Source organism: Haemaphysalis longicornis, unplaced genomic scaffold, assembly GCF_048455015.1.
Source record: "Haemaphysalis longicornis isolate Haplotype H1 unplaced genomic scaffold, Haemaphysalis longicornis Haplotype H1 scaffold_10, whole genome shotgun sequence".
Lineage (NCBI taxonomy): Eukaryota > Metazoa > Arthropoda > Arachnida > Ixodida > Ixodidae > Haemaphysalis > Haemaphysalis longicornis.
Genome location: NW_027526204.1, coordinates 112,957,508 through 112,984,618, shown reverse-complemented (window position 1 = coordinate 112,984,618; position 27,111 = coordinate 112,957,508). Strand labels below are relative to the sequence as shown.

General features: G+C 47.9%; 1 protein-coding gene across 2 annotated transcripts; it reads right to left on the bottom strand.

Moving 5' to 3' along the window:
• Positions 1-10: 10 nt before the first annotated feature.
• Positions 11-25,922, bottom strand: LOC144159139 (nuclear receptor subfamily 2 group C member 2-like). Of its 2 annotated transcripts, XM_077690441.1 has the most exons (10): positions 25,272-25,922; positions 20,969-21,109; positions 19,767-20,153; positions 18,273-18,320; positions 13,403-13,581; positions 11,463-11,571; positions 10,736-10,934; positions 9,922-10,220; positions 7,635-7,901; positions 11-199 (listed from the first exon to the last, which is right to left on the bottom strand). In XM_077690441.1, exons 2-10 carry the CDS (start codon positions 21,045-21,047, stop codon positions 174-176), a joined length of 1,593 nt encoding a protein of 530 aa, XP_077546567.1. In that variant the 5' UTR covers positions 21,048-21,109; positions 25,272-25,922; the 3' UTR covers positions 11-173. The 2 variants fall into 2 exon arrangements, with proteins under 2 accessions (XP_077546567.1, XP_077546568.1); XM_077690442.1 differs by lacking the exon at positions 18,273-18,320 and having other exon boundaries at positions 25,272-25,920.
• Between the last annotated feature and the right edge of the window lie 1,189 nt (positions 25,923-27,111).

Below are 27,111 nucleotides of genomic sequence, written 5' to 3'. Positions count from 1 at the left end.
TTCAGAGAAGTGTGTTTCTGAAAATGATGTGGCCCCCGTGTGTGGGGCCTCGCTCTTTCTTTTATTTTCTGCGCTCGACTTGAGTATATCACCGGACTCGCGACGACTTTCAAACAAGGCACTCCAGGCCACCGCCGGAGGAAGGCACCCCGTGTCTCCAGTAAAAGCACCATTCAGCTCACACCATCGGACTTCATGCCTGAAGGAGGGAAGATAAGAAAACAAGAGCAGATGCTTGCACTACGCAAGCACTGCAAACTTTTGGCCAGTATGGAAGCAAACAAAAGCTTGCAGTTCAGGGGTTTGACCCTTTGAGGGTCAAACTTTTTTTTTTTGACAAATGTTTTTTTTTTTCAATATTTTTTATTCAATATTTTTTATTGCTAATTTAAATATTTGGGACGAATCTATTTTGAGATAAAAATTAATATTTTTAGGGTGACCAAAAAGGGACAAAAAAATTGTCACTACATACACGTGGTTTATTCATGAGTAACACAAAAAAATTCTAAAAAAGTTTCGCGAGTGCACGAAACTGTTGTAAAGCAGAGAGAGAGAGAGAGAGATTTCTCCTATTTCCGTAGTGTGGCAGCACATGCCAAGTGAGAGAAATGATCAAAAAAGGCATGCTATTTGGACACACAAGTGATGACGTACGTCATTTTGCAGGTGTTTTCAGGGGATGCACGTCATTGACCCTGAAGGGTTAATGCAGAGTAGATCAAGGTGCTAAAGGTGTGATTTAGACAAAATAGAAGTTTTGTCCGTAAAGAGACGTCCCTGCCTGATAGCAATACCATTTTTATTGCAAACTTCACACAAATAATCGAGATATTAAACAAGTCATATGAAGCAGTGGCGACTTCCCGGCTATGACGTCCCGGATTTGTGTGATCGGCAGCTGCCAACCTGAGCTGCTGCCAAGAGACGTGACTGGGCGAGTGTAGCGGGGCCCCTAGTTCAGTTCGATCGTATCGCTTGACTGCAAACGTGCACTTAACACACTGAAAACTGTTTTAAATGCATAGCATTTTAGTAACTCACAATGTCACGCGGCGTTCGGCCTAGTCCGCAGCCAGGCCACTACACTATAAAAGAAACAACAGTTTCCGGCGCCCGGATTCGAACCCATGACGGCGCGGGCGGAACGGCAAGTGCCGGGCGCACTACCGATTGAGCCACGCAACCAACACGGATTTCGATGCACCGATAGCGCCTTATATCCTTCACTCATTTATGGTTTGTTTCGAAAGCGCCATAAGTTGTCACGCGCCTCCGCAAGATGGCGACACAGGTTCCGCGATCGAGACTATGATCGAGAGACCCGCCATAAGTTGTTTTGTACTAGCCCAGATTACGTCACTGTAGCTCGAAATTTGGAAGGTTATCAATATTCCTTGCATTTCTTGATTTGGTTAAAAAAATGTCTTGTATTCGGAATAAGGGTTACCGTATTTATTCGAATATAAGGCAAGGTCTTTTTGCCCAAAATCCGTAGTCTCAAAGTCACACCCCGCGCTATATACTGAGCTTCAAATATAACGTGGGGTATGACTTTGAGACTATGAATTTATGCGATATATATATATATATACATATATATATACACAGTAATCCCTCATTATAACAAAATCGCTTTATTTGAAACGTCGCTTTATTCAAAATTTCTTCTGGTCCCAACTCAAACACATGCATTTTGGGCCGCATTACTCAAAGCGCATGAAGAGCTTGACCCACTTAGAGCGAAGTGGTGAGCGGAGGCGTCGCCGAGCGGCGGCGGCGGCGAGTCAGGCTGTCAACATGGCGGGTCAGCGCAAGCTGGTGTTTCCCCGGCAATTTTCTCGAGCCGGTCAAGCTCGTTTCCTCCCATCCGACTTTAGACAAACGATCCAAATGCGTGGCAGGCCCATTGAATATTGTTCGTAGACATCGGTCAATGGCGTGAACGAGGTGGTGCGCAAACACCGGCACTCGTTCCATAGAATCAGCAGTGTCATCGACAACGGGGCATCAAAAAACTCGGGTGTTGCAAACTTAACGGCTGCACAGCTCAGGAAAAAATCGCCTAGTGATCATGCGAAGCCCCTAGTGCAAGACCGGTCCGATTTCATGATTGCGCTGCCTACCCACAATGAGTGGTTAATCGTTTTTTTTACCTCAACAAACACAACCTCAAACTCGAGCCAGTCTGTTTGCGGCACTTTCCAGCGCGAAACTCGCGTAACATTCTGTGACGCCCGCACGTCTCCTATAAAAGTAGTGGCCACCGCCACTGCTACTTTTATGCGCGGCGACAGCAGCGTCACGCAATGCTTCACCAAGTTGGAGCAGGGGTGGCTCGCGCCCAGCAAGAACTTGAAACAGCCAAAGCTCCCTACTTTTTTTGCACCTGAATAAAGTTTTCCTTCACTGAATACATTGTGCTTTAATTCCTCGTAAGTGTGGCGCAGTTAAAGGGGCACTGACACAAAAATTTTGCATCTTGTTTTTTTCGTTGCGATAAGTAGCTAGTGACCTACTTATAACCTGTAGAAGCCTCATTTGCTTCAGCGTGCGACGGTTGTTTAATTAGAGGCATTTTCAATGCGGCCAGTCGCAGTTTCGGTTTCAGCGACTGCCGCGAAATGATGGATTTTGTGGATTTTGTGTTAACAAAGCTGACCACGTGACCGTCGGAGGGATATCACAGAGCAGAGTCGCCGTAGCACTGTCGAATCCGCATCGACGGCAGTTTCTGCGAATGCCCCCACGTACTGATCTCGTGAGGCGCTTAATTAAAAAGCGACCGTGGATGTGACGCAGGCGCTGCGAGTGCAAATGCTACCGCGGCTAAAGAACGACGCGCGACGCTCGAGACGGTGGGTGGCAAGACGCGCGCTGGGAGCAGCCGGCCGGTCTGCCTACAGGTCCGCCTACAGATGTGTTCGGCTTAGCACTGCGGCGGATATTCGAGTGCCGCTCTCGTAAGCGGTGCAGATGACAATTTTTAATGCAACCCGCCATCGCATCATTAACTCCTTTCTCATGTAAGCCATCATGGTCGGGACTTGGGGACAATTTCGTGCAGCGGTAGCAAGCTATCACTCGAGCTACCTGCGCCGGCCTGGGCCACTTCGCGGCCGTGGCCGCCGCCTGCACAGCGACTGTGCGGCTAGCTCAGTGGGCTTTTCGTGCCTCCGGCGCGTTTTCGCATCCAGAGTGCCTGGAATCGCTGTAGAACTTCAGTCGCGGCCAGCTGCCCGATGAGCTGACGAAATCACGGTGCCTCCGCCGCCAACGATCGGGTCGTTCGTTCTCGAGAGCAGAAGCTCCGCCCTCCGGCCCTCCGATTGGAGCGGCGAGCCGGGCGAGCTGGCGAAAAACGCCGGAAGTGCGGAAGCGGCAAACACAAACTCGTGACGTGTTGGATGTTGTTTATTTACACAATATCCTCGGGATGTCGATTGCGCGTGGTCCTCTGCTGGCTGCTCGGTTGCGTTTCGCATACTTTAAAATTGATTTTAAATATGTTCTAGGCTGTATTCGCCGCTGATATTTTGCATATGATGTATATGTGTTCCCACCAATCTATCTCCGAAGTTGTCTCGCCTTCAAAATTTTGTGTCAGTGCCCCTTTAAAGCTCAAATGATTTAGCTTTTATCGAGTTGTCACTTGTATTGAAACACTGCTTATAACGAAATTTCTGGCCGTCCCGCTGACTTCGTTGAAACGAGGGATTACTGTATATATGGCGATTTTTTTTTAATCTCTAAACTGTGCCCTCGCCTTATAATCGTGGCCGCCTTATAACCGAACAAACGCGGCAGTTCTTTCAAACAGAATCAAGTTGTATTTTGCTTTCGCAGCTCCTTTAATGAACCAAGCAAGGCATTGATTCTGCTATTGCTGCCAAAGACAAGCACTACAGAACCATCGGGGCACAATGAATAAGCAGTAATGGAGTAAGAGTTTATGAAACAGCAGACTGACCAGCCCAAGGGCACCTTCCAAATGAATTTGGGGTTTCACTGGCAGAGAGAATTGTAGACAACGTTGTAACTTCTAATAAGCAAGATAATGATGAATAAAGATCTCTCTCTGATAACTGTGCTGTAGTGGATCGAGCAGTTGGTGTAAGGCGATAATCTGGATTCCACGGCAGACTTGTGCAGGTGGCAAGAAAGCCAGCGTGAACGATGGTGCATCTCTTTCGAGCTGCACAATCCCTTCTGCACTTGATAACTTTGGCTACACAATGCCCTCCCTCTCCACAGCCCCTGCAAATAGTCTTTGCCAAAGGCCTCCGCAACACCTCTGCTAAGCTCTGGCGATGTTCAGGCTTTGTGCTATTTTCGCTATGTTTGTACCCTTTCTGCATCAGCTTAATCGTTGCCCCATTCCTGTTTTTTCGCTTTCATTTATTTAAGGGTTGACACTGGTCTTGAGGACCGAAAATTTGCCAAAAAAAAAATCAATTTTCTGTATTAATTTTATTTGCAGTATACAGGTACCAAAGAATGTACCTGCAAAATATCATAGCTGTATCATAAGTATTCACAAAGCTGCCGCCCTTTGAAGTCGCATAAATTACAATTTTTGCCGATGTTTCCAAACTTCGTGCCCTGTTTTCTCAGAACCAATTTTGTTCCCACATGGTCAGCTGTCGGGTACAATATCTTGAGATGTACTGGTTCGATTTGTATCATTCTTGCTGTATTTGAAAGCTTATGAACTGAGCAGCGCAATAAAATGCAAAACTGTACAATTTCTTTTTGCTGGCCCAAGATTGTATGCGGTTAGTTTTACGCAAACATTGGTAATTGATGCCCTGACATTTACGAAGTTTACAGTGTTTGCAGAAACAATGCTAACATTACTGCTGAGGTATAGTTGCACTCCCTGGTCCTTCTAGGGCACAAAGGGATAAAATCTATTAGAGTATTTCATAGGTAGATAATGAAAAATCGCCCAAAACGGAGTGGCATAACATGCTGCACAGCACTAATATTACACCTCATAGACGAAAACTTACTGCACATTAGTGCTCAGGATGCTAAAATATGCTCAATGTGTAAATCTCAAGTGCATAGGTTAAAAAATAACTGTCAAGACCAGTGTCTCCCCTTAACCCTTTCAGGGTCACAGACGTAGATGTACGTCCTCTGCAAACACCTTCAAAATAATAACGTACATGTACGTCATCGCTTGTATGTTTAAAAAGTGCACCTTTTTCGCCACATTCTCTTGCTTGGCATGTGCTGCCACACTGCGGAAATACGTCAAATTATGTTCTTGTGCCGATGGCACTTCTTTTTATTTTTTTATGATTTACTTCCGCGGCGTGCCGGCTATCGCCTGTGCATCCGGTAACGAGGGGGCGCGCTGCGTATCAACCACCTAAGGCCCCTTACGCCCATCGGGCGCCTCTCGCTTCTTGCGCCTGCCACAGACCAAGCGCCTGCGAAAATGATGAGCTCTTTTCTCCTTTTTTTGTATTTTTTAGGAGTGGTGCACTGTCTATAGCTCGCGCATCCGGCCGCGCGTGTGCAGGCGCAGCGGCTGGTTTCAGTATCGTCCTCCGGGCGCTTCCCGCTTTTTGTGCCTGCGAAACTAGAAAGTTTTAGCCGACCGTTTCTGACGGCCTGCTCCGCTCCAATAGCTAGCGGGAGCGCCATTGCGCATGCGTGGCGCGCAAGGCTGCCAGTGGCGATACCGGAGCGGGGCGACGCTCTGCTAACCGGGGCCTCTTAGCGGACCGTCACAGCAGCTGCCCCGCGATGCAAGCGTGCTCCCGCGAACTCCGTTTCTTTAGTGGAAGCGCGAGCGACGAAATCGCGAAGGTCCTTCGAATATGCAAAGGTGCTAGGGAAGCGAAAAACGCCGACCAAAGCGCAGGGCTGCTCCTATGTAGCGCCGAGAAAAACAGCCTTGTCTTGGCTATTCCAAAGTTTATCGGCTTACTTAAAATAATTTAGAACCATTATACCGTGCAAGCAACTACATTGTATTAAAAAGGTGAAATAAGACACTAAACACGGTAGTTTACATTACTTGAGCGACCAAATTCCAATTCGCATCTTTAAGTTTGCGATGACGTTTTGGTTTGCACACACACAGGGCACGACCAGTGACGCGAATCATTCCCCGTCGAGGGATACAGTTATCGCTTACCTAGAAGCCTTTCTGCCGCTGACGCTCCGGTTGTGCTTAGCGGGCAGTTGGGTGCATAGCGGAGCGTCAAAAACAGTTAGCTAAAACTCTCTACTGATGTCTATCTGATTTTGATTCACTCAAAAGGTGCCGGCTCATTACTCTCTCGTTTTTATTTAGAATTTTGCTTGTGTTACTCATGAATAAACCACATGTATGTAAGAACACAAAAGATTTTTTTGTCACCTAATGGTTACGCTTAAAAAATTACGATAATTTTTTCTCTAAATAGATTCATCCAAAGAATTTAAATCAGCAATAAAAAAAAAATCGACCCTGGGGGGTCGCATTTGGCGAAAAAATTCGACCCTCGACCTTTAACGGGTTAAGTCTCGCACATGCATGAGGTAGGTAGTGTGAGGCTCCCCACATTGGAACTGAGTGGAGCTATGGACGGCAGTGAGAGACCATGATAGATAACAAGACAACATTTTTCCAGTCTTCTTAGACATGCACAGACACAAATGCACTTGTCTACAACGCAGCTTCCTGTACTTCCGACCTTTTGCCGTCTTGGCCTAAGAGGTACTGTGAAGCCTCAGCAAACCGGTTGCGATCCCACCACTTGTCCGAAAAGTTGTGCAAGAACTTTAAAAGTGCAGCCAGTTGAAGCAGAACTCGCTGTTACAGACAGGCATTTTGAGCACTGTGTGTATGACCCAACAAACCTCACCCTTGAACACTTCAGCCTGTGTTTGCACTCGTGTTTGTGGCAGCAAGATTCCGAATTCCTGTCGCCTAGCCATCTATTACCGTGTCTGGCTAGACTGCCCACATTTAGTACTGTAGTCGGCAATAAATCACGGAACAGGTTTTACTGTGCAAGAAACACTTTTGCTGGAAAAACGGCGATGCTGGTCGCGTGCGGCAGAGATCAACTGCTCATCTACCAACTTTAAAAAGTCGCCACTGGCTATTATTTAACTAACGATCCATGCAGGGTGAAGCATGTGATTTAGAGAAACTGTAATTACATGCTTCCCAGCATCAATATCTCGTTGATACGCTGCGGTCCATCTTTAAGCCAACCTATAGGATAACAAACCACACTTATTTATAAAAATAATGCGTTAGAATGGAGCTAAGACAACATTTTACGGCAAAAAAATTTTGGAATTTCTTGAAGAAAAAAATGAGAATCTCTGAGGCTCGAGCTGAAGCTGTTCACGCTAAAACCCGATATTCTACCCCTAGGTTACCAAGGCCGAACAGCAGAGTTGATTGAGCGATTGCTCAAAAGAATGGAAGGAGTGTTCCAAATGAACCAGTAGATAGCACTGGGTGTACAAAGGGAGGGGTGGGCTTGTACCAATCTGGGAACGGAATGTCGCCTCCTAGCATTGCAAGCTAATACAAAGAATTAGCACAGGCTACCACCTGTGCCGCTACTGTGGAAGTGAAAAGTGCTATTCGGGGGAATGTGTGCCCCTCGCCACGTGGTTACCTCGCTCGAGCTGCTGAGGGTCCATGCGCAGAATGAAGGGCAGTATGCTGCCGATGCGCACGCTTCCGATAAGACCCGCAAAGAAGAGGTCCTCCGTCATGCCAGGCTGGAGGGCCCTGAGGGGAGCCAGCTGCAGCAGCAGCCGGTGCGGCCGGCCCCCGCTCCAGGCGCCACTGGGGCCGCCCGAGTGCAACTCCAGCTCCCGGCAGGCACACTCCTGGAGCTGCTCCAGGCGCGCGCACCACTCTGGCCCGAGCCTCGGCCGGTCTGGAAGATTTTCAAACAGGGACGTCTTACTCGCCGAGCCTACAGTGGAAGCCTGTTTGGCCAGGGAAATGCATGACACCAATTAAAAAGCAGACACCAACCACAAGTGTTCATAAAAACGAAAAAAAAAAAAAAAAAAAGCGGACGTTTTGGCTCCCGTACGGAAGCCTTGTTAACAAATCCGTACGTACAAATCCGTAAGGCTCCCGTACAAGAGCCGAAACATCTTTTTTTGTTGTTTTTATAAACGCTTGTGGTCGGTGTCTGTTTTTCAATTGGTGTTGAGCATACAACTGGGTTATGCGGTGCGACGTAGCGGCGAGTGACAGATTGTTTCCATGGCCTAAAGGTCTCCGACATGAGCCAAAGTGTCACACGCAAAGCCACACTTGTTTTGCATCTCAGCAAATAGAAAAATTGAGAGACAGATGGACCACTCTAGAAAAAGTGAACGGACTGTGGCTACAACTGTAGCGATACCTTCTCCTTGGCGGAGTAAAGCCTAAACCGGTAAGCCACAACAATGACAATTAAGAACACACTTTAACGTTAAATTGTTCCGTAGTTTCTGGGTCTAGCAGCACGCCGTGAAATGTTACTGCGGAGTCTTCCACCCGACCTGAATGTGTAAATATGCAATGATTTTTGCATTCGAAGAATTATGTAAACAAGCAATGTTCTATATTAAAAAAAAAAAAAAAAGAAACAGTTTGGCTGTGCATCTTTTCATAGACTTCTCCTCAGAAATTTATTCACACTTTGGCACGAATGGTAGTACACTGAGCCTGACTCTAAAAGGCACATCGTGGCACATTCACTTCCTCGTATGCGTTCGCTTCAAGTTAATTATTGTATACACTTTGAGACACCGCTATATCATCCTTGTATTTCTCTCGTACAGTTCCAGTATATAAATCCCAGCTTTTCTTCCAAAATTACAGGCTGTGCAGCTCATCTACCAGACTTTGTACAACCTCTACTCGTACAACGGTGTGAATAACCTAAAAAAAATTTCAAAAGAATGGCTGTTATATGCTAGTGTAACCTATACAATAGTGGAAACAATAAACTATACGGTACTTATGCCACTGTGCGCTGGCTTCATCAGAATCTGTATTACTCGCTGGCTCACCATAACAGTTTTCAGTGCATGCAGAAAGTCAGTCCTCTTGGTCAATTTGACTCGAAACGAGCCACACACGTTTCTTCTGTTCGGAAATTCATGGAATAAATAAATTGGTCGCAATGAAGCTTGTCCTCCACTCTCCCTTCTCCCACCAGAATCTGACTACCTGCAACAATTGTGCAAGTGTGCGCAGTTAAAAATACAAAAAAAATTGCCGAGCGCAGGCATCGCGGCGACCGCTCGGCAGTTTAAAAAACCCAAGAAAATGCTGAGCGCTTGTGTGCCTCGCGGCGACCGCCCAGTGTCCCTGGCACACGTTTGGAAGCCAAGCATACCCACTTTGAGAGAGATTAACCACAATATGGAGGGGAAAAAAAAAGAAAGAACAATCACTTCACCGTAATCGTGGGAACACATGCTCGGAGCAAGAAAGACGTGTCATAGCGTACGCCCCTCCAAGGTGATGTCCAATGATTATCAGTTTCAAAAAAATGAAGGAAGCTCACACGCATGATGGAGTAAAGGTCATTGCAGCAGCGAAGAAGAAGCAAATCAGCTGCAATCGTGGACTTAAACCTTAAAACCTTCATGATGGTTGTGAAGGTTGCGTACAGCATTGCTGGCTTCAAGTCCTACGCATTAGTGTGAGCTTCCTTCATTTTTCTTGTCCCTTCAAAAACGGCTGACACAGTTGGAAGCCGCACCCATGACTTCACACTGAACAGCGCAGTGTCTCAGTCACCGCAGCGACATAGGCTGCACACTTCAAACTTCAACCTGCAAAGTGACCAGGGAATGTCTAGGGATAAGTGGTTAGGGAAAACTAATTAGGGAAGCTCCAGGGATCATTCCTGGGGAATATCTAGGGAAAAGTGAGTGGGGACGCTCGCTCACCGGGGCAGAAGAGGACGAGGCACTTGAGCAGGGCGTACTCGTGGTCGTCGGGCCGCAGCCGCTGCGCCGCCGTGAGCAGCCGCTGCAGCGCGGCCACGTGCTCGGCCACCTGGGCCCGCTGGGAGCCCGGCATGAGGTCGGCCGCCGCAGAGGGGCTGCCCCCCTTAGTGGCGGCGCCCAGGTGGGCGGCCACGGTGGACAGCAGCGTGGGCAGCTGCATCTGCTCCGCGCACTGGAGCAGACCCAGGGTGAACACCTCGCTCCACGCCGACTCCACCAGTGTCAGCTGCAGCGGCATCCTGGACGAAAAAGGAGAGGCGGGGGAGCCGGGAAGCGAAACTGAGGGTTCGTCGGGTCTACGTCGAAGTTGACGGCCGCAGCCCTCTTGAATGACATTTCAGTCATAACGGCAGTCACAATTCCGCCCCCTGATTCTGCAACATGACACACTGCTTGCAAGGGAAGGTACAGTCTTAGTCAAAATTTTCTAGGCCAAGTCCAAACTGCGCAGGCTGCAAATAAGTCGATGTAGAAGCTTACGTCACGAGCAAGGGTGAAATGTTTTATGCCAGAATGCTAGACAAAAAAAAAAAAAAAAAAAAAAAAACACCTTTCTTTCTTAATGTTATAAAACAATTTTGCAATACTTCAAGGTAAAACTTACTCTTTGAATTCTTTGGGGCCCAGTAGGCTTAGTTTTGGCCTAGAAAATTTTGACAAAGGGTGTACCATCTCACCCCTCAGTGGGACAAAGGAAATATTGTGGTAGCCGCATGAAGTGGAATGACTTGACCAGGAGGACCGAGGCACTCACGGCAGCTCCTCGAAGGCGGGCAGGGTGCGTGTCCACAGCAGGGAGCGGAAGAGGATGCGGGAGGCACTCTCGCACACGTAGTGCACATTGAGGGCCCCGCCCGACGGGGTCGTGGGAAGAGTCACCCGGAACTGCGCCTGCTCCTCTGAGATCAGGGGTCCCCCCCCTCCTGCCCCCACGGAGGGGCTCAGCCGTGACCCTGCCAACGGGGGAGAGGGAAAGGGCAGAGGTCAGACTAAGGTCGGAGGTCGCAATTCGGCAAACACGGCTGGGCGGAAAACAAACCTGATCAACAAAGAGGGAAATGCCACGGAAGGGAGGAATAAGCATATGCACTTGTGCATGCAGATGGCAGGGCAAAGATGCGCATAAGTGCTAAAGATCACAAGCACAATTGCAGTCAAGGAGTTTATTCAGTGACTTTTTGGTCAGTCCCAATTGTCACCAATCTTTGGTTTTGGGACCTGAAGGCTGGAGACGCCGTAAGAAGGGTCTGAATACTGAGTTGGCCTTCCCTAAACTACATCCTCCGCTCTTCTCTCAAATGCCCAAATAGTTCTTGTGTACTCACTCGCAGCGTAGACAAGGAAAAAGCACTCCCCTACCTAACTGCGATGTCTCGAGAATAGCAGTCAGCCCACAGAGGCCACTCCTAATCACACCCTCTGTCATCCGGTTATTCCTCGGCAGTGAAGAAGTGCGAGTGAGAGAGGGCGCCACCACTAACTTGAGAGAGACTCATCGTCGGCCGGGTCCTCCCCATCCTCGTCCCAGGGAGCCCAGCTGCTGCCCAGTTGCCCCAGGCAGTCTCTGCTGTTGGCCCCACCTTTGGAGTTCTGCAGAGAGAAGGGGGGAGAGAGATCAGCCCTCTAGAAGCACACCTGGATAGTCACGACTAAGATGGTATTACCATACCACGTTCGAGCACGTGCACAGACAGCTGTACACAAAGACAAGCATTAACAGCACACAGGATGTTAACACGCGCACTAAGTTGGCAGACAAACTTGCACCGCTACACAAATTGGATACTGGTCAGGGTGAAGCATGCCATGCTTGACATTACTGTTGCGACCAATAAAGGTGGGTGTCATTTGTTCGGCTAGCACTGCTCCAGTCACTTGTGTGCACCCAGCTAGCAGCAGTCACCACTCTTTCCCCTACAGATACTCCACTGTCGCGCAATTAATGCAACACCCATCGTTTGGATACGTGAATATTTCAAAGCGCCAAACACCGATTGGCCTCCTCGAAAGTGTAATTCCCTCATGGTACTGACAATGTCACTTGTCCGTGCCTCGGGGCCAATACTACGATGAAAGCATTCAACAATTGTCTGCTTTGAAATAACTATTTCACTCTTGCCATTCCTCGAACCAGAAGTTGCAAAGGCAAATGCTTAGAATCAATTAACAGGAAAAAATTCGTAAAAGTCCCGTCGCAATAATACTGAGCACGAACCTTGTAAGAACCCCGAAGTTAGTAGCGTGTTCCATGAATAAAAAAAGTTTTGGGTATTTCACTTCACATGCCTGAAATTGTACGACCTCTTGCTTACTTCATGACTGTGGCATATCCGGTGAAATATCCACCAAAAAAATTTGCGCTTGTATTGCTGCCTTCTTACTTTAATGCTTTTGGCTGAAGGCAATGGCCAGCAAATGCCACACTTAAATGGCCTCTAGCTATAAAGGCCTCGCCAAGCTTGAAAAACATTCCCGTGAATTTTCACCCGAAAATACGTATTCATGATGGGGCACCGTATTTTTGCGATTCTAAGCACCCCTTAATTCTAAGCTCCCTTCCCTACTTTCACAACAAAATTTTGGAAAACAGTCTGTACGCAAATCTAATTAACACCCCCTTTTTTAAGCAAGGTGGATTCCGGACGCGTGTTAGCGGGTCCAAGTTGATGTTGTCGCTCGGTCATTTACGAATTGTTCAATTACAAACCACTTCAACAGCACAGAAGACGACCTGCTGTACGATACAGAGAACGGCAGCTCAAACGGTGAAACGGACTCAAGTGGTAGTGACTAGAGTGACTAAGTATTAGACGTAAGCACTGTGTTCCACATGTCTGTACATATTTTTCTCTTGAATGTTTGCCAAATGGAACATTATTCCTTGCACCCGTCCCGCCGACATACTGGCGCAAAAAAAGTGTGCACGTGTGTGCGTGTGTGTGGGGGGGGCTAATTGGTGTTTTTTTAATCTAAGCACCCCCTCACTTTGGGCATCGCAATCGTGGAAAAAAACGGGATGCCTAGAATTGAGTAAATACAGCAATATTGACAAGAAGTTAAATTTTAAGTATTTTGCTCAGAACGTGTAAATTACAAGTAAAAATAGAACATCAAATTGATTTCCTGGCAATTTTTTTGACCAAGGCTTAATTAATGAGAATCGAGACAATTCAGAACGAACATTACCGAGCATTAGCACCTGCCTTGCAACTTATGCTCCCACTGTCATAGATTTGTCATAGATCTTCATGAAGTATTCACAAGCTATCATCGTAATCATAGCCGACGTTGCAATAGTTTCCCTTGCTGACAACTCTGCTCTGCTGCCTTCACCGCAGTGCGAGTGCGCATGCCGTGAAACACCCTTTCAAGGCAAGCAGGTGATGATGTCGGTGCGGACACAGCAAAGCCGCGGCCGTACCTGGTGATCGGGGTGCGTCGCCGACCCTGCCGGGTGGGTGGTCGTCTGCCGGTGCACCCCAGTAACAGCCAGGTTGGCCGGGTGGCCGGACAGGCCCAGGGAGGTGAGCACCATGCTGGCACCCTTCTCGGCCCGGCTCGCAGCAGAGTCCGCGCTGGGCTTGCGCTCCGACTGGACCGCTGCACGAATAGGGAACAAGGCGCTCAGCACTGCAATCCACAGTCACTAACAAGCATCCGTGACTTTATCTAGGGATGGTATGACAGCGAGCAGACGTACATAAGCGCTGAAAGATGCACCCAAACGTGTATTCGTATTTTTCGCCATCCTTGCCTTTCTCTGGCCTTGTGGAATAGAGGGAACGAGTAGGAAGAATAAGACGTACACTAGCGCTAACAGACGTACCGTTTTGCGGTGCTTGTGTATGTCCGTCCTTTCTGCTTCAGATGAAGTAACGAACCATCCCCACTCACTGGCCCACAACCAACTGCTTCTAATGTCAACAAAGATTGAAAGGTTTCTTTTTTTTATGGTGTTTGAAAAATGGGAAATCGGCTGTAAAAACAAGTCAAGGCAAGCTCAGCTTGACAGGCTCCAAATCACGCCACAAGTGTGCAAAGATGAGCTGATGCATGAGAGAGCTCAAATAACTAGTAGCTTTAAATTATTCAACGTTTGCCGTCAGCAATGAATGCAGCTATGTATATATATATATAATAGGAAAACAAAACTTTAATGGAAAAATATATTCCTGTTTACGCAGACCAAGCAACGGCATGGTTTGGTTAGATTTGCCATGTCAAATGATCTCTTTTTATTGCTAAATGGCTCACTTAACCATGCTCTTACTTGATGTTAATGAAATAAAAGTTTCCAGTTCATGCGCTATATTGGCAACTTGAAAATGATGCCATAATAAAAGGAACTGCAGACTTTCCGCCCGCAATGCTTTTTGTCATGTCTGCGCGGTGTGGACTGAAAGTTGACGCAAACCGTGAAGACAGAGAATCACGTGACTAGCACTAGTTTATTAATTCCACACTAAGCTGGCACACAAACCACTGCCTTTGGAAAGGCTACACAAGCATTGTCTTCAAACAGCAATTAAAGATGTTCCTACTGTACACAAATTCTTGTTAACATGCGAAGCAAAAAATTATGCTAAGCAACCAAATGTGAAAAAAATTTGTCTTGCACTAGGTACATTAGAACGAGAGCCATGTTTTTTTTTTCTCGCGGTGCTACACTTACCAGTAACCAAGCATTTGATAGCACTAATGCCCCCACAGAGTGGCCCGAAACAAAACGCTGCTTTCAAACTGAGATTAAAAGCCTTTCTAACGTCATGATTATAAATTATTTCCTCGTGATTATAAATCACTTGTACAGGTCTAAACATTGCATAATTTTTTAAAAGGCAGATTTGCTTTAGAACTCATCAAGAGGGTTGCAGACCAAGGGTTATAAGGCAGCAAATGCACTAAATCTTTATGTTTCAAAACAGCGATATTCAATTACACAAACGACACAAAACTTTGTGGCCTGCAAGATTAGCCACAACTGACCCACACGTTAGTACCAATAACGCAGCCCGCCAATAACACAGCTTCCCTGAGTACCCAGAGGAGGAAGAGCTGGACTCGGCTTGCCGTTGCAGCGTTGCTTTTGCACTAATGTAATAGTGCTGCACTTCACACTGGTGTTACACTAATGTTACACTCTATCCCACTAGTGTACTACACTGGTGCATTACAGTGTAGTGTTGGAGTGGAATAGAGTGTAGTATTATGCATTGCACAAGTGCAACAAACAACTTTGCATTGCCATATATAAGTCCCGAAAACGTCTCCATACAGCCCTTGCGGCAAAAGAAGGTAACTCCCGATGAGAGACCAAGAGAAGAAAGCCAAATGCGCAACTCCAACGCAGGTTTAGTTTCAGCATTGTGATTACACCACAAAAAAGGAAATGTGCATGTGCAGGAGCACGAGAAGATGAGAAACAAATGGTTACGCCAAAAAGATGAAGGCAAGAGACACAAAGGATGACACAGCTTGTTGAATGACGGTGCTTCAGCATTGCAACACTCTTTTGTTTATATTTCGAACAATTCAATTGCACTTATGCTGTAGCCTCAATGCTTTTCTAGAGGAACATTTTTTTTTTACCTTGCATGCATTATTTGTTTTTTAAAGAGCTACTCTTAAAAGTAATTTTTGGTAGTAAAAAAAAAAAAAAACGAAGCAAGACTGGAGTAAATTATTTATTCACTAGCTCTGAAAAAGCACACATTTTATCCCTAATCCTGAAACATGACACCACGCTGGGGAAGCGAAAGATGCATGCCCGTGAGGGGCCTGTGACTTTCTCCTCAATAGTAAATGCATCGGTAAATGCTCGCTGCTGCTTCCTTACAATTTCTCTATCACAAGGTAAAAAGAGCATCCATAAACTGCAATGACCCGCAAATTGTGTGTAAAGAGAAAGAAATTCAATTTTCTTTTTAATGAAGTGCATCGGTTGCTGCCTCTAAAAATTTTGACGAACGCTGGTGCAATTCAAGCTGAACAGGTGTCAAGCAAGCTGCTTTGAACTACGCTCAAAATGGGCAGCGTGTTTTCATGGATGAAACCACCTAGCTTGAGTACAACAGAAATAGGCGCAAGATGGCACGTCCTGAACCGAGTCATGCATGCATAAAAAAACAAAAACAACAACAACAACAAAAAAAAAAACAGAGCAAAAAGGCTTCAGAGGACATCCGAAACATGGCACAGTGGGAAAAAATTGGCAACTCTGAGGATGACTATGTGATAGAGATTATAGAGCCATGCATGGGAAGTAAATATGGGCCTGGGCTCAGCTCGGGACTGGTGCTTATCACAGCAGGTCCGGCCTGGCCCGACAAAGAATTTATCAATGGGCCCCGGCCCCGGCCCAAAACCATAACCTCATCTCGCAAGCCTGGCCCAGCTTGGCCACGCTGCATTCTATATCCATATCCCATGGGGTCCCACGCCTCCTTCAGGCATGTTTGACAGCAGAAACCTACCTAAAGCAGACCAAGAGCACCCTAAGTAATACTAACACTAACTGGCAGAAACAACTTTGAACAGGCAACACAACCCCAAATGGGCAAGAAAACGATTGAAAAATGCAAACCAAAAGCTGGAACTGGCTTAAGGGAGTAAACCCACCCGAAATTTGGTTATAATTCACAAATGTGCCATAAATAGACATCACCATCAGCATATCTACGCCCACTGCAGGGCAAAGGCTTCTCCCTAAAATCTCCAATTATTCAGGTCCTGTGCTAACTGCGACCAGTTTATCCCCACAAACTTCTTGATCTCATCTGCTCATCTAACTTCCTCCCACCCCCTGCCATGCTCGCCTTCTTTAGTGATCCACTCTGTTACCCTCAATGACCAACGGTTATCTTGCCTTCGCATTACATGTCCTGCCCACGCCCATTCCTTCTTCTTAATTTCTACTAATATGTGCTTAACACGCGTTTGTTCCCTGACCCACTCTTCTTGTCCCAAACGTCACAGCTATCATTTTCCGTTCGATTGCTCAAAATAGGGGCAAAAAAAAAAAAAGGCATCACATGTTATGAAAAGAAATTGGTAACAAACAATTTAAGGGAATAGAAAAAACAGTTAAAAAGAAAAAGGACCGGTGCTGTGTCACTTGAACCCGGTTTGTGCAATTGCTACCCAGAGATGAACCTCTGCCCGAGCCTGGGTGAACAGTTACTCGAGTGGCCTGAGCCTGGGCTTTTGGGAAGGCGGAAGCCCGTGCAAAACTCTAATGGAGATCGACTCTGACACTGAGAGTAGAACTAGTAAAGCAGAAAGATGCTGACAATTTGCAAGAACCAAGTACATCACTGCCACCTACAAAGGAAAAAAGGTGGTGTGGTAATGGTGCTAAGAGACCCCTTTTCCATTTTCAAGGAAGTCCCAAAATAAAAGATTTATTCGTTCAAGTAATTCTCACAGCTACATTCGAATACTTTGTAGGAGAAACTCGCAAAGCCAACTGTAGAAAAAAGCAAACCATTTTGCCTTGCGCAATATTTTTGGGAAGAGCATGCCTGGAAGTACGAGCATAGACGAAGCTGCAACAGGAGCCAGAGATCAAGGACATGACCATGGCCTCCTGAAAGGCTCTCATTGTAGCGATACAGAGATGCCACTCGTACATGTGGAAAATGCGAGAAGTTGATTGATTGATTGAAGGGTTTAACGTGCCGACGCAACGCAGGCGATGAGGCGCGCCGTAGTGGAGGGCTCCGGATATATTTTGGCCACCTGGGGATCTTTTACGTGCGCTGAAATCTCATACATACGGGCGGGCGTTTGAAAATGCGAGACATGCTCCTTCCTCTCGACCGCTTCCGCATTCCTGTCACCTTCCTCCTCTTCATGTTCTAACAAACTCTCTCACACATAAGCCAACCGGCACCAAGGCCTCCCCTCCATATAATAACCTCCACTGTTACTTGTTAGCCAGTCAGCATCAAGTTTTGCGACCTTGTTTTTTCAGGGCTTTACATTTCATGACCACAAACGCTATAGGCTAAAAGCGCTTCACGATTGCAAAAAAATGTGCCGAAAATCCCAAGTGGGCATTGTTCGATAACGCACAAGCAGACACCTGCAAAGTAATCTTTACCTCTACGCACAAATGCACGACTGCAACGACATTTTCCCAGGGGCCGCATAGGTGGCCTTATACGAGGATATGAAGGCCAGGGTGTTTTATTATTGCATTCTCCTCTCTAGGGAAGTGTGGCATGTCAAGGGCCGCAGGCGGACACAGAAATGCTTACGCGTTTAATGGAGCCGCAAGTGTGCACACTGACCTGTCCAGCTGTGGCACGAAAGCCACACAGCAGGGGAACCATCACCAGCTGGGTGCAAGGGAAGAGGCAGCAGCAGTGGCAGCAGCAGGGGGTTGGTGGGGCAAGGTCGCAGTGACGGGGTCGGGGAAGGGTCAGGTGGCCGGGTCAAAGGGCGTGTGCACGTGTGTTGGCCAAAGCACCCAGCACCACCGCAAACACATACCCACAACCAGAAGTAAGCAGCGCGCATTAGCGGGGGGGCATGGCTGTTGTTGTGCAGGCGGGGAGAGGAGACGGGGAACTGTTACAGGGCATGGACCCACCACGCACACAGATACACACACACACCGCATCCTAGCGCAGGGTTTTAAAAAAGTTCATGCCGTGAGCTGTTCAAACGCACCTTCAGCTTTCCCGTTATAGTTGTCACCAATAATACACTAAGTACAACAGGCATGCCTCTCTACTAACGTTGTGAACCCTGATGCCTCCACGAAAAACCAACACCGAGAGAGCAAACTCTAGTGACACACAGTAGGACTTATGGGTCGTCAATTTTGTGTAGTATGAGTTTACCGCATCTCTAATGCCCAACTTGTGAAAAAGCATGGAGCACTGATTCGAACAGCAAAGCTGGATGGCAGTTCGCCCCTTTTTCAAGATGAGGACAGGTGAAGCAACCGGATGTTGAAAGCTTATATCGAATGCCCAGCAATTTTCTACAGTAATGTTCAAAAATCACAAGCACTGTCATTGTGCGAGGCAGACGCACGCGGTGTTTACACGTGTGGCATAACCTGTAATGCCCTCGGTGGCTGTTTCTTGGCTGAGTTGTGAGTGCACAATCCCGAAAGGAAGTCAATATGGGTCTCTCCAGAATGCCACGCACTACGACACTCATTTTCCTTAGCCCGTGGCATGCCATTGTCGGGAGAAAAAGACAAGACGATAGCAGGCTACAATTGGAATTATCCAGGCGCTTCCTTCCACACAAAGTTGCCAAAGGCTCCACGAGTGGAGTGTGAACCTGACTTATGCCTCTAGTACATGTTCTTGAGGATGAGCGTTTTGTCACAGTAATACCGTCCCGTGCTCCAACTGCTTGCAAAATGGTATTGACGATCCCCTGAGAAACAACGCACCGCCTGAGTGGATGAATTACCCTCCAGAAGAACACACCGCTTGGCAAGTTGGTGCATATTTGGTAAAACTTAGAGCGCGAATCAACAAGGATGACAGGAAGACGACAAACACAAGCGCTCGTGTTTGTCGTCTTTCTGTTGCCCTTGTTGATTCGCACTCCAAGTTTCACCCAACCTCCAGAATTTCCGCCAGCCAGCAATAAGTGGGCAGGAGGTGTGAAACCCTTTTCACCACGTCTCTTGGCCAATCCCCCAAAGCAAAGTTTTGCACCCTCGACAACAACCTTCCATGTACTGCTGCAACGGTAACGGGCCAAAATGTGCGAGTAACAGCACTGCCCTTCCAGGTGGTGCCGCGGGAAGCGGTACTCACAGTCGGCGCGCATGCCCATGGCGAGGCACTTGTGCAGGCGGCAGTACTGGCAGCGGTTGCGGTGGTGCTTGGTGACCTGGCAGTCGCGGCTGCCCCGGCACGAGTAGGCCAGCTGCTTGCGGATGGAGCGCTTGAAGAAGCCCTTGCAGCCCTCGCAGCTGACGGCCCCGTAGTGGCGCCCCGACGCACGGTCCCCGCACACCACACACTGTTCCGTCAGGGACCCCACTCCCGCCGCGGGAAGCACCGACACCGCACCCCCGCCGCACCCACCCCTTCGGGGCTCCTGCAGTTCGTGCAGACGGAGGGCGAGCCACTCCGCGCCCAGGGCACTGCCGTTCTCCTGGGTGTCGCCCGACTCGGGACTCCCGGGGCTGCTGCCATTGTCTGCGAGGAGGAGGAGCATGATTTTTCTCAACGATCGGAACTTGGGAAGACGCACACTAACTTGCTTACGGTGGTTATCATGCTGTTTCAGTAGGACATTATTTTTTTAGAAAAAGAAAATGTTTAATTTCACAAAGAAAGAATAAGGGTACGGGGACAAAAGGTACACATAGGTACCTGATTGGGTACCTATGTGTACCTTTTACAAAGTTACAAGTTAAAGACAAGACGCCAAAACAACACAAAGTTACAAGACACGAAAAGAAAAATTCAGTACAACTTCTAGCCGAGCAAACAAAAAACAACAAATTTTGAAGCACTCGCATCACTTTGCGTAACGGTGTGAGCACGACACAACATATCAGCATGCAACGACATATATATAAACTTAGAAAGCAGCGAAATACAGAGGGAATTATTTACACAAAAAAGAAAGGTACATATCAACACAGGATGCCAATAGCTACATTTTCTTATAAAACAAGTCAAAGTACAGATTTTTCAATACAGTATTCTCGTAATATTCGCCTAATTCTTGTAATGTCTGCACTGCAGAACTGTGGTCAACACAGCAATCACTGTGCAGCGATGAGCACGGTAGACAGAGAGCCGACGACCCGTCTAACGGGCGCGGAGGCACCCGAGTACCTGTCGCCTAGTTGGAGCACAACATCCTCGAGGTCTAGGCTCTGGGACTATCGGACTCTAATAGCCGTAGTCTTAAGATAGGGAACATCCGCGCCCTGCGAGGCCGGGGACTTCCCACACGCCGGATGTGTAAATAAATGTTATTTCTCTCTCTCTCTCAGGCTTACCCGATCCCCCGGCCAGAGAGGTGGGGCTGTGGCGCTCCTCCTTGACATCCCCGCTGTCCTGGGAGCCCACCGAGGCCATTGGCGGGACTTCCTCAACAGGCACACGGGACGGGCATGCCGCGTCTCCACTCACCCAAGGCACTGCACATCAAAATTGGTCGGGAAAGGGCACAGGAATCCTCCTTTCACACAGACTTTCAAATTGGATCACGCGTGGTGAAACCTTTATCTTGAAACGCTTCACAGAATGAACATCCATCATGTTTTAGTTCAGGTGTGTATACAGGTCATACGGGTGTATGCGGGTTATACGGGTGTATACAGGTAATACGGGTATATACAGGTTATATGGGTATATACAGTTTATACGAGTGTATACGGCCGTGTGCAGAGTGTTCCACCAGTAACAGAATCCCTTTAAAACTTGTTTGAGAAAATGGCTCCTTCCCTTCCACGGGAATTTTGTGTAAAGGTGCATCACTGGGTACTGTTTAAAACCAAGATCGGTGATGGCACTTGCTTGGTTATCGGGAAATTAAATAAAACTGCTCTTCACCAATGCAAAGCCTGCCTGGGAAGACTAGAAAATTATTCCTGTGGAACATGGTGCCATATCTCCCAGCGAAAACAACACACTTTGCCTTTCACAATGTATTTTGTTTTGGCAAAAAGAGAGCTGCATTGCTATTCTTCGTCTTTACTCTTTTTTGTCACAGCAGCCATGTTCCCAGACAACCGTTTTCATCCAATTCCAAACTAATCAGGTATATCCAATCCCCAATCTCAGGGCTAAAACAAAATATGCGAGTCCTCTAGCTCACATGAAAAAAGTGAAGGCAAATAAACAAACAATTTGCTGAAAAAGAAGTTTTAAAGTAGGCTATTTATCAGAGCCCTGCTGATATGTTTGTGTATAAGCAGTCAGACTCACAAAACCTCAACTTGCTGCAACTACCTGAGCGTGGACAAAACATTTTCTCGGATCGTACGCTTTTATTTCCTTGTCACCCAAATGTACTGACAAGATTGTACCCACAAAACCTCAACTTGCTGCAACTACCTGAGCGTGGACAAAACATTTTCTCGGATCGTACGCTTTTATTTCCTTGTCACCCAAATGTACTGACAAGATTGTACATACTACAAAAAAAGAAAGAAAAAAAAATTACACATACACTGTGCCATTCTCATACTAGACATGTACAGTCATAGACAAATGAAATGCGAACAAGAAACTATGAACCAGAACACACAAATAGTACGATTTCTTTACATGCAAGTCAAATTAACGCGTAGCTTAATTACTAAAGCAAGGTTGGGAAATGTGGCCTTCTGAATATACCAATTGTGCGCCATGATTGGACATCGACGAACAGCATTTTCCAATTTTGCATGTTCCGGTTCATACTTTCGTGTTTGCATGTCATTTGTCCATGACTACAGAGATCGAGATCGTCCTCTTTAATTTATTTGTAGCTCAATGTGATGAGTTGTTTATGAATTGGTCACGGCGATAAGAGTCATGATGTAAGCAAGTGCATACGGCATCACCATCAGAATTTTATCAACACTGACAATAATGGTGAGTGTGACAAGCAAATGATGATTACGACGGACAAATTTTTGCTAACAGCCAAGCACAAATCGTGATTATCCCGCCATGAAATTCGCTTAGCAATCACCAATTTGTTGAGTCATTATTGTCAGCTTGCCACTTCCCTCGCATACAGCGCAAGGCTCCACTGATTACATCCGGCCAGCAGAACTGTTGAAAATGCAAGAATGCGCCTGACATTAGGCATAATTTCAGCGGCACGCGTTACCACGCACCTGACGTAACCCGCAAGCAATGTCGCACGTCTTTTCAACACGTGCATTTGGACACAGTCTGGCCTAATTAAAATGACAAACATCAGGTAATTGTGAGCGCCTGCTGAAGAACCCATCACCAACGTTCAGTTGTCAGCGCATAATAACTCATTATTGCAAGCAGACCGTGCACAATGTGTGGTCAAGCAGCTACACGCTCAATCAATCGTAGTGGCTGCACATATTTTTTGGCGCTTACTCTTTCAACGAGGAGGCAAATAACTGTGAGCAACTGAATAATCTGTCACCAATGTTTAGTAATTCATTACTGACAGTGGACTGCGCACTATAGGTGGTCAATGCCACAAGATGGCAGTGATTATATGTGGCCGCAGTTATTTCTTTGTGCTTATTTTATGAATGAGGAGGTCGAGTACCCGAACATGTATAAGTATACCTTTACACAAACAAACAAACAATAAAAAAAAACGAGAGAGCGCGCCGTAACGGGGGGCTGTCGGCAAACGAGTCGGTCAGCGTCAGCCGGTCCATTCAGACGGCTGTGAATGTGGCAGCAGGCAGGCGTCGGTTGCGTGGCGCTCCCGCGACCTCGGCGGACAACCGCGCTCTAAAATCGGTCAAGGCCGACGCAGCGCTCGGCGCCTTGTCTTCCTCTAAGGCCGTGGAAAACCTCGCCCCTAATAATCTCGCCGCCAGCAGCAGCGGCAGCACGGGCCCCCCACGCCACGCAGACGGCACCAACCATCGCGGCACGCACTGACGCATGCACCCACCGCGAACTACGACGTAGAGTTTCGTAACCGAAGAATCCGAAACCAAGAAGTGGGAGAGGAGAATAGAACACCACATCACCCCCCTCCCTGAAAAAAAAAAAAAAAAGGCGAAAGAAAAGAAATAAGAGGAGGAAAACGTAAATCCTCCCCCGAAAAGGAGAGAGACAGAACGGTATATGAAAGGAGGAAAGCCTACCGCTGCACGCACGCGCACACAAAAAAGGCACGTCGTGCTTTGAATAAAAAAGGAATAACTACATAAATAAGAGGGGAAAGAGGTAGAAGTACGCATAAAAGTGACTGCCGAGGTCGACTGGTCGGTCGCTTGAGCGCCGAGGCGCGTCGTCCGCCTCGGCCCCCCTTCCGACATGGCTCCGTGCCCCGACGTCGAATGGCAGTCGAGCGCGGCGGTGAAGCTCTCGCGACGGACACTGACGACGGGGCACAAAACTGACCACGTCACCAGACGATAATCGTCGTCAAACAGCTCGCAATATCGCCTGCTGGCGAATTCTGTTTCGCTTCGCGCCTACATGCGCCAGGTGCGTTCGCACCGCTACGCTATACCGAGAACTGCGGGCGTCGCTCCTTCGCTATAAAACAACGCGCATCCTAACGTCCGGACCAGCGGTTCACGTTTAAACCGTTTCCCAACGTGTTACCAGCTTCCGCCAAGTTAAAACGGAAGCCTTCAGTTCCCCTTCCCTTTAACGCAACTTATTTCCAGTGCCAGCGCGAAAAAAAAAAAAAAGAGCATTAAACAACCCTTCCTGCTGCCACAGTGAATGCGAAACAGAACAGGCTTCGCCTCTTTTCTTGAGAAGCAAAGCGCCAGCGCGGAGTCGACTATTTCTGGCAGGGACTTCGACCCTAGCTAGACTGCGACGAAAGGTGGGAAGCGGCGCTGTAGAGGGCAGCGCGCGTTGCTCCTTCTACTTCCGTTGAATAAGCAAAGCTCGCTCCGCCCCGGGCTGTCTTTTGGTATTTTTTCTCCCGGAGGTAGTGTACGTGCGCGCGTCGTCGAGACTGCCATTTCGACTTTCGCTTCGGAAAAAAAAAAAAAAGCGCGTCCGAAGCACTTCACGTGCGGTCAGAAGAAGCCCCGCAAAATGTCAAAGGTCGCTTCGACAACGGCACGGAGACAGTGAACACCGGCGAGTCGAAAAAGTCACGCCGGAGGCACTCCGAGATAAAAAGTGCGTCGCCGCATTAGCATGGTTTCCGAGACCGGATATGTGCTTCAAGAAATGAGTAGGAAAAACCCGAGCACGCCCACGTACACGCGTACTACGAGGCCGCGAAATAATAATTACGAACGAACACCTTCCGATGATCGAATTTCGGGCACACGTGCTAGCATGCGGAGGGGGGCATTCACGCTGGCACTGAAAATCGATCGACGTGTTGACAGACGCTTTGCATGCGTGGTAGAGTTCGCTGACACATGCAGATTGATCGGCGCTAGGGTGATCAATGCCGCGAGGAGCTAGGCGCTCTTGAATATGCATCGGGAAAAACAAAATTTACAATATGAATCGCAATGATTCCACGATCTGACACGACGACGGAATGCGCTGTAGTAGTGAAGTGGTTTACACCGAAACGACCTCGATCTCAACATTCTGCTGCGATTCTGCGCAGACACGTAGAGATCGGAGCGCGCGTAGTTTGATTAAGCGCGTATACGTGGGATCACTCACCTGCGATACAACGGTGGTGGTTGTAGCCCGATGACAGCCGGTAGTCGTCAGAAGAGGCGACGAGCGGCCAGAGCGCAGCACCTCTCGTCCCCCCCCTCGAGCCCTCTGCCGCGGGCCGGTTGTCACAGGTTGCACGGGCGACTTTCCTCCAAGCGCAAAGGGCACGGCGACCACGCAACTGACCTTGCCTGAGCGCCGCCGGTGTGACCCCAAGCGAGCCGTCACGCCAGGCGGGCGTACCCTCGAGCGCTGCTTGCAGCTCCGCCGGCAGCGGCGTCGAAGTCTCCGCGACACGGGAAGGTTAGAGTTCATGACCTTTAAAACCGCCGCACTCGCAAGTATTTAGCAAATATCCCATTGGCCTGGCCGACCCCAGACGTCACGCAGACGCGGGAGGGGATCTTTCGCCCCGGACTTCCGAAACCGCTCGAGGCGCGACGACGGGACGCGGCGGATCGGGCGTCGCGTTGAGAGGCGCTCCGTGTTTAGGGTGACGCTTTGACAACCTCTGGACACATGGCCGCGGCACGGGTGTTCGAAGGAAGTAAACGCCGCACCCATTCAAACAAACGCTCCACTTCTGTGCACCACGCGAGGCCACGAGACGCGGGGCTCCTCGCTGGGTGCCCGTGGTCAAAGGCCAGGCCTGGACATTGCGCGTTTTTGCTCGCGGCCCACATGCGGCGCTAGTTACCATGGAAAGTCGAGGGGCTTTGGCCGCGGCCGTACCCGCACCCATAGAGTTATGCCCGCCCCACGCCCCGAGCTAACGTTTCTAGTAACGTTGAGTCGTGCCATGCTAGCCATAGAGTTTCATATAACAATCGTATGAAAATCTGTGATGCTAGCTGCCCGTGAGATAGGTAACTACATCGTTGAGGCTGATTGCTACGCCGTTGCCGCGCCTTGGATAGGATTACGGATGGACGCGCGCGGTAGCAGACGACAACCCGCGCGTTTGGGGGAGGTCATAGAGTTCCACACAGAATTACTCTATGGGGAGAGACGGGGGGGGGGGGGGGGGCGGGGGCTTGGATAACTGACATCGCTGGCGTCTATTGCGCTATTCAGCTGATGACAGGCTTCAAAACGGCTCTCTAGACTTAGTGGGGCATATTTGTTAACAAGCAAATTCAACAGTTGAGGCAAAGCATGCCAGGGGCACGGAAATGTTTCGTCGTGGTTAGAATTTTGCTATTTCGGGAAGTAACGTCACGCAATATCGTAAATGGAATTACGTTTATATTATTCTGGGACGTTGTAATGACCTGCATGTATCAATGAAAAATCAACCTGATACTGACATTGATCTGGATTTGTAAATCATGCCCGCAAACAGTTCTCGCCAAGGTTCAGAATTGCGAACTAATTGGCGCTGCAGCAAAAAAAAAAAAAAAAAAGAAACCGTTGCATCGACGATTCAAAACTTGAGCAGGGTCAGGACAGGAAAAGAACATTCACTCGCAATTGACTGGCAAAGTTTATTTCTGGAGTGTTAATTATGTCCTAATATTCGGCCAAGCACAGATATAATTAAGATTAGGCAAGCCTGGAACTACATATCCATTCTACCCTAATCATAGCCTTTAATCACTTCTTAAAATCAAGAATATTGCTACTTGGACTGTAGCACCTCACAATAATGGAGCATACAAAAAGCACTTGTCCAAGCAGAATCATGATGATTTGGAAGTGAAAATTCGAGCATAAGGTTTTTGCGGCGCTTATTGTTTAATTTACATTTTTTAAAGATCTCCGCACAGATTCAGGGGAATAAGATAAAACGCTAGGTCATTCTATTTCGCAAAGCTCTTCGAGGGAATTATTTTATTAAATAATT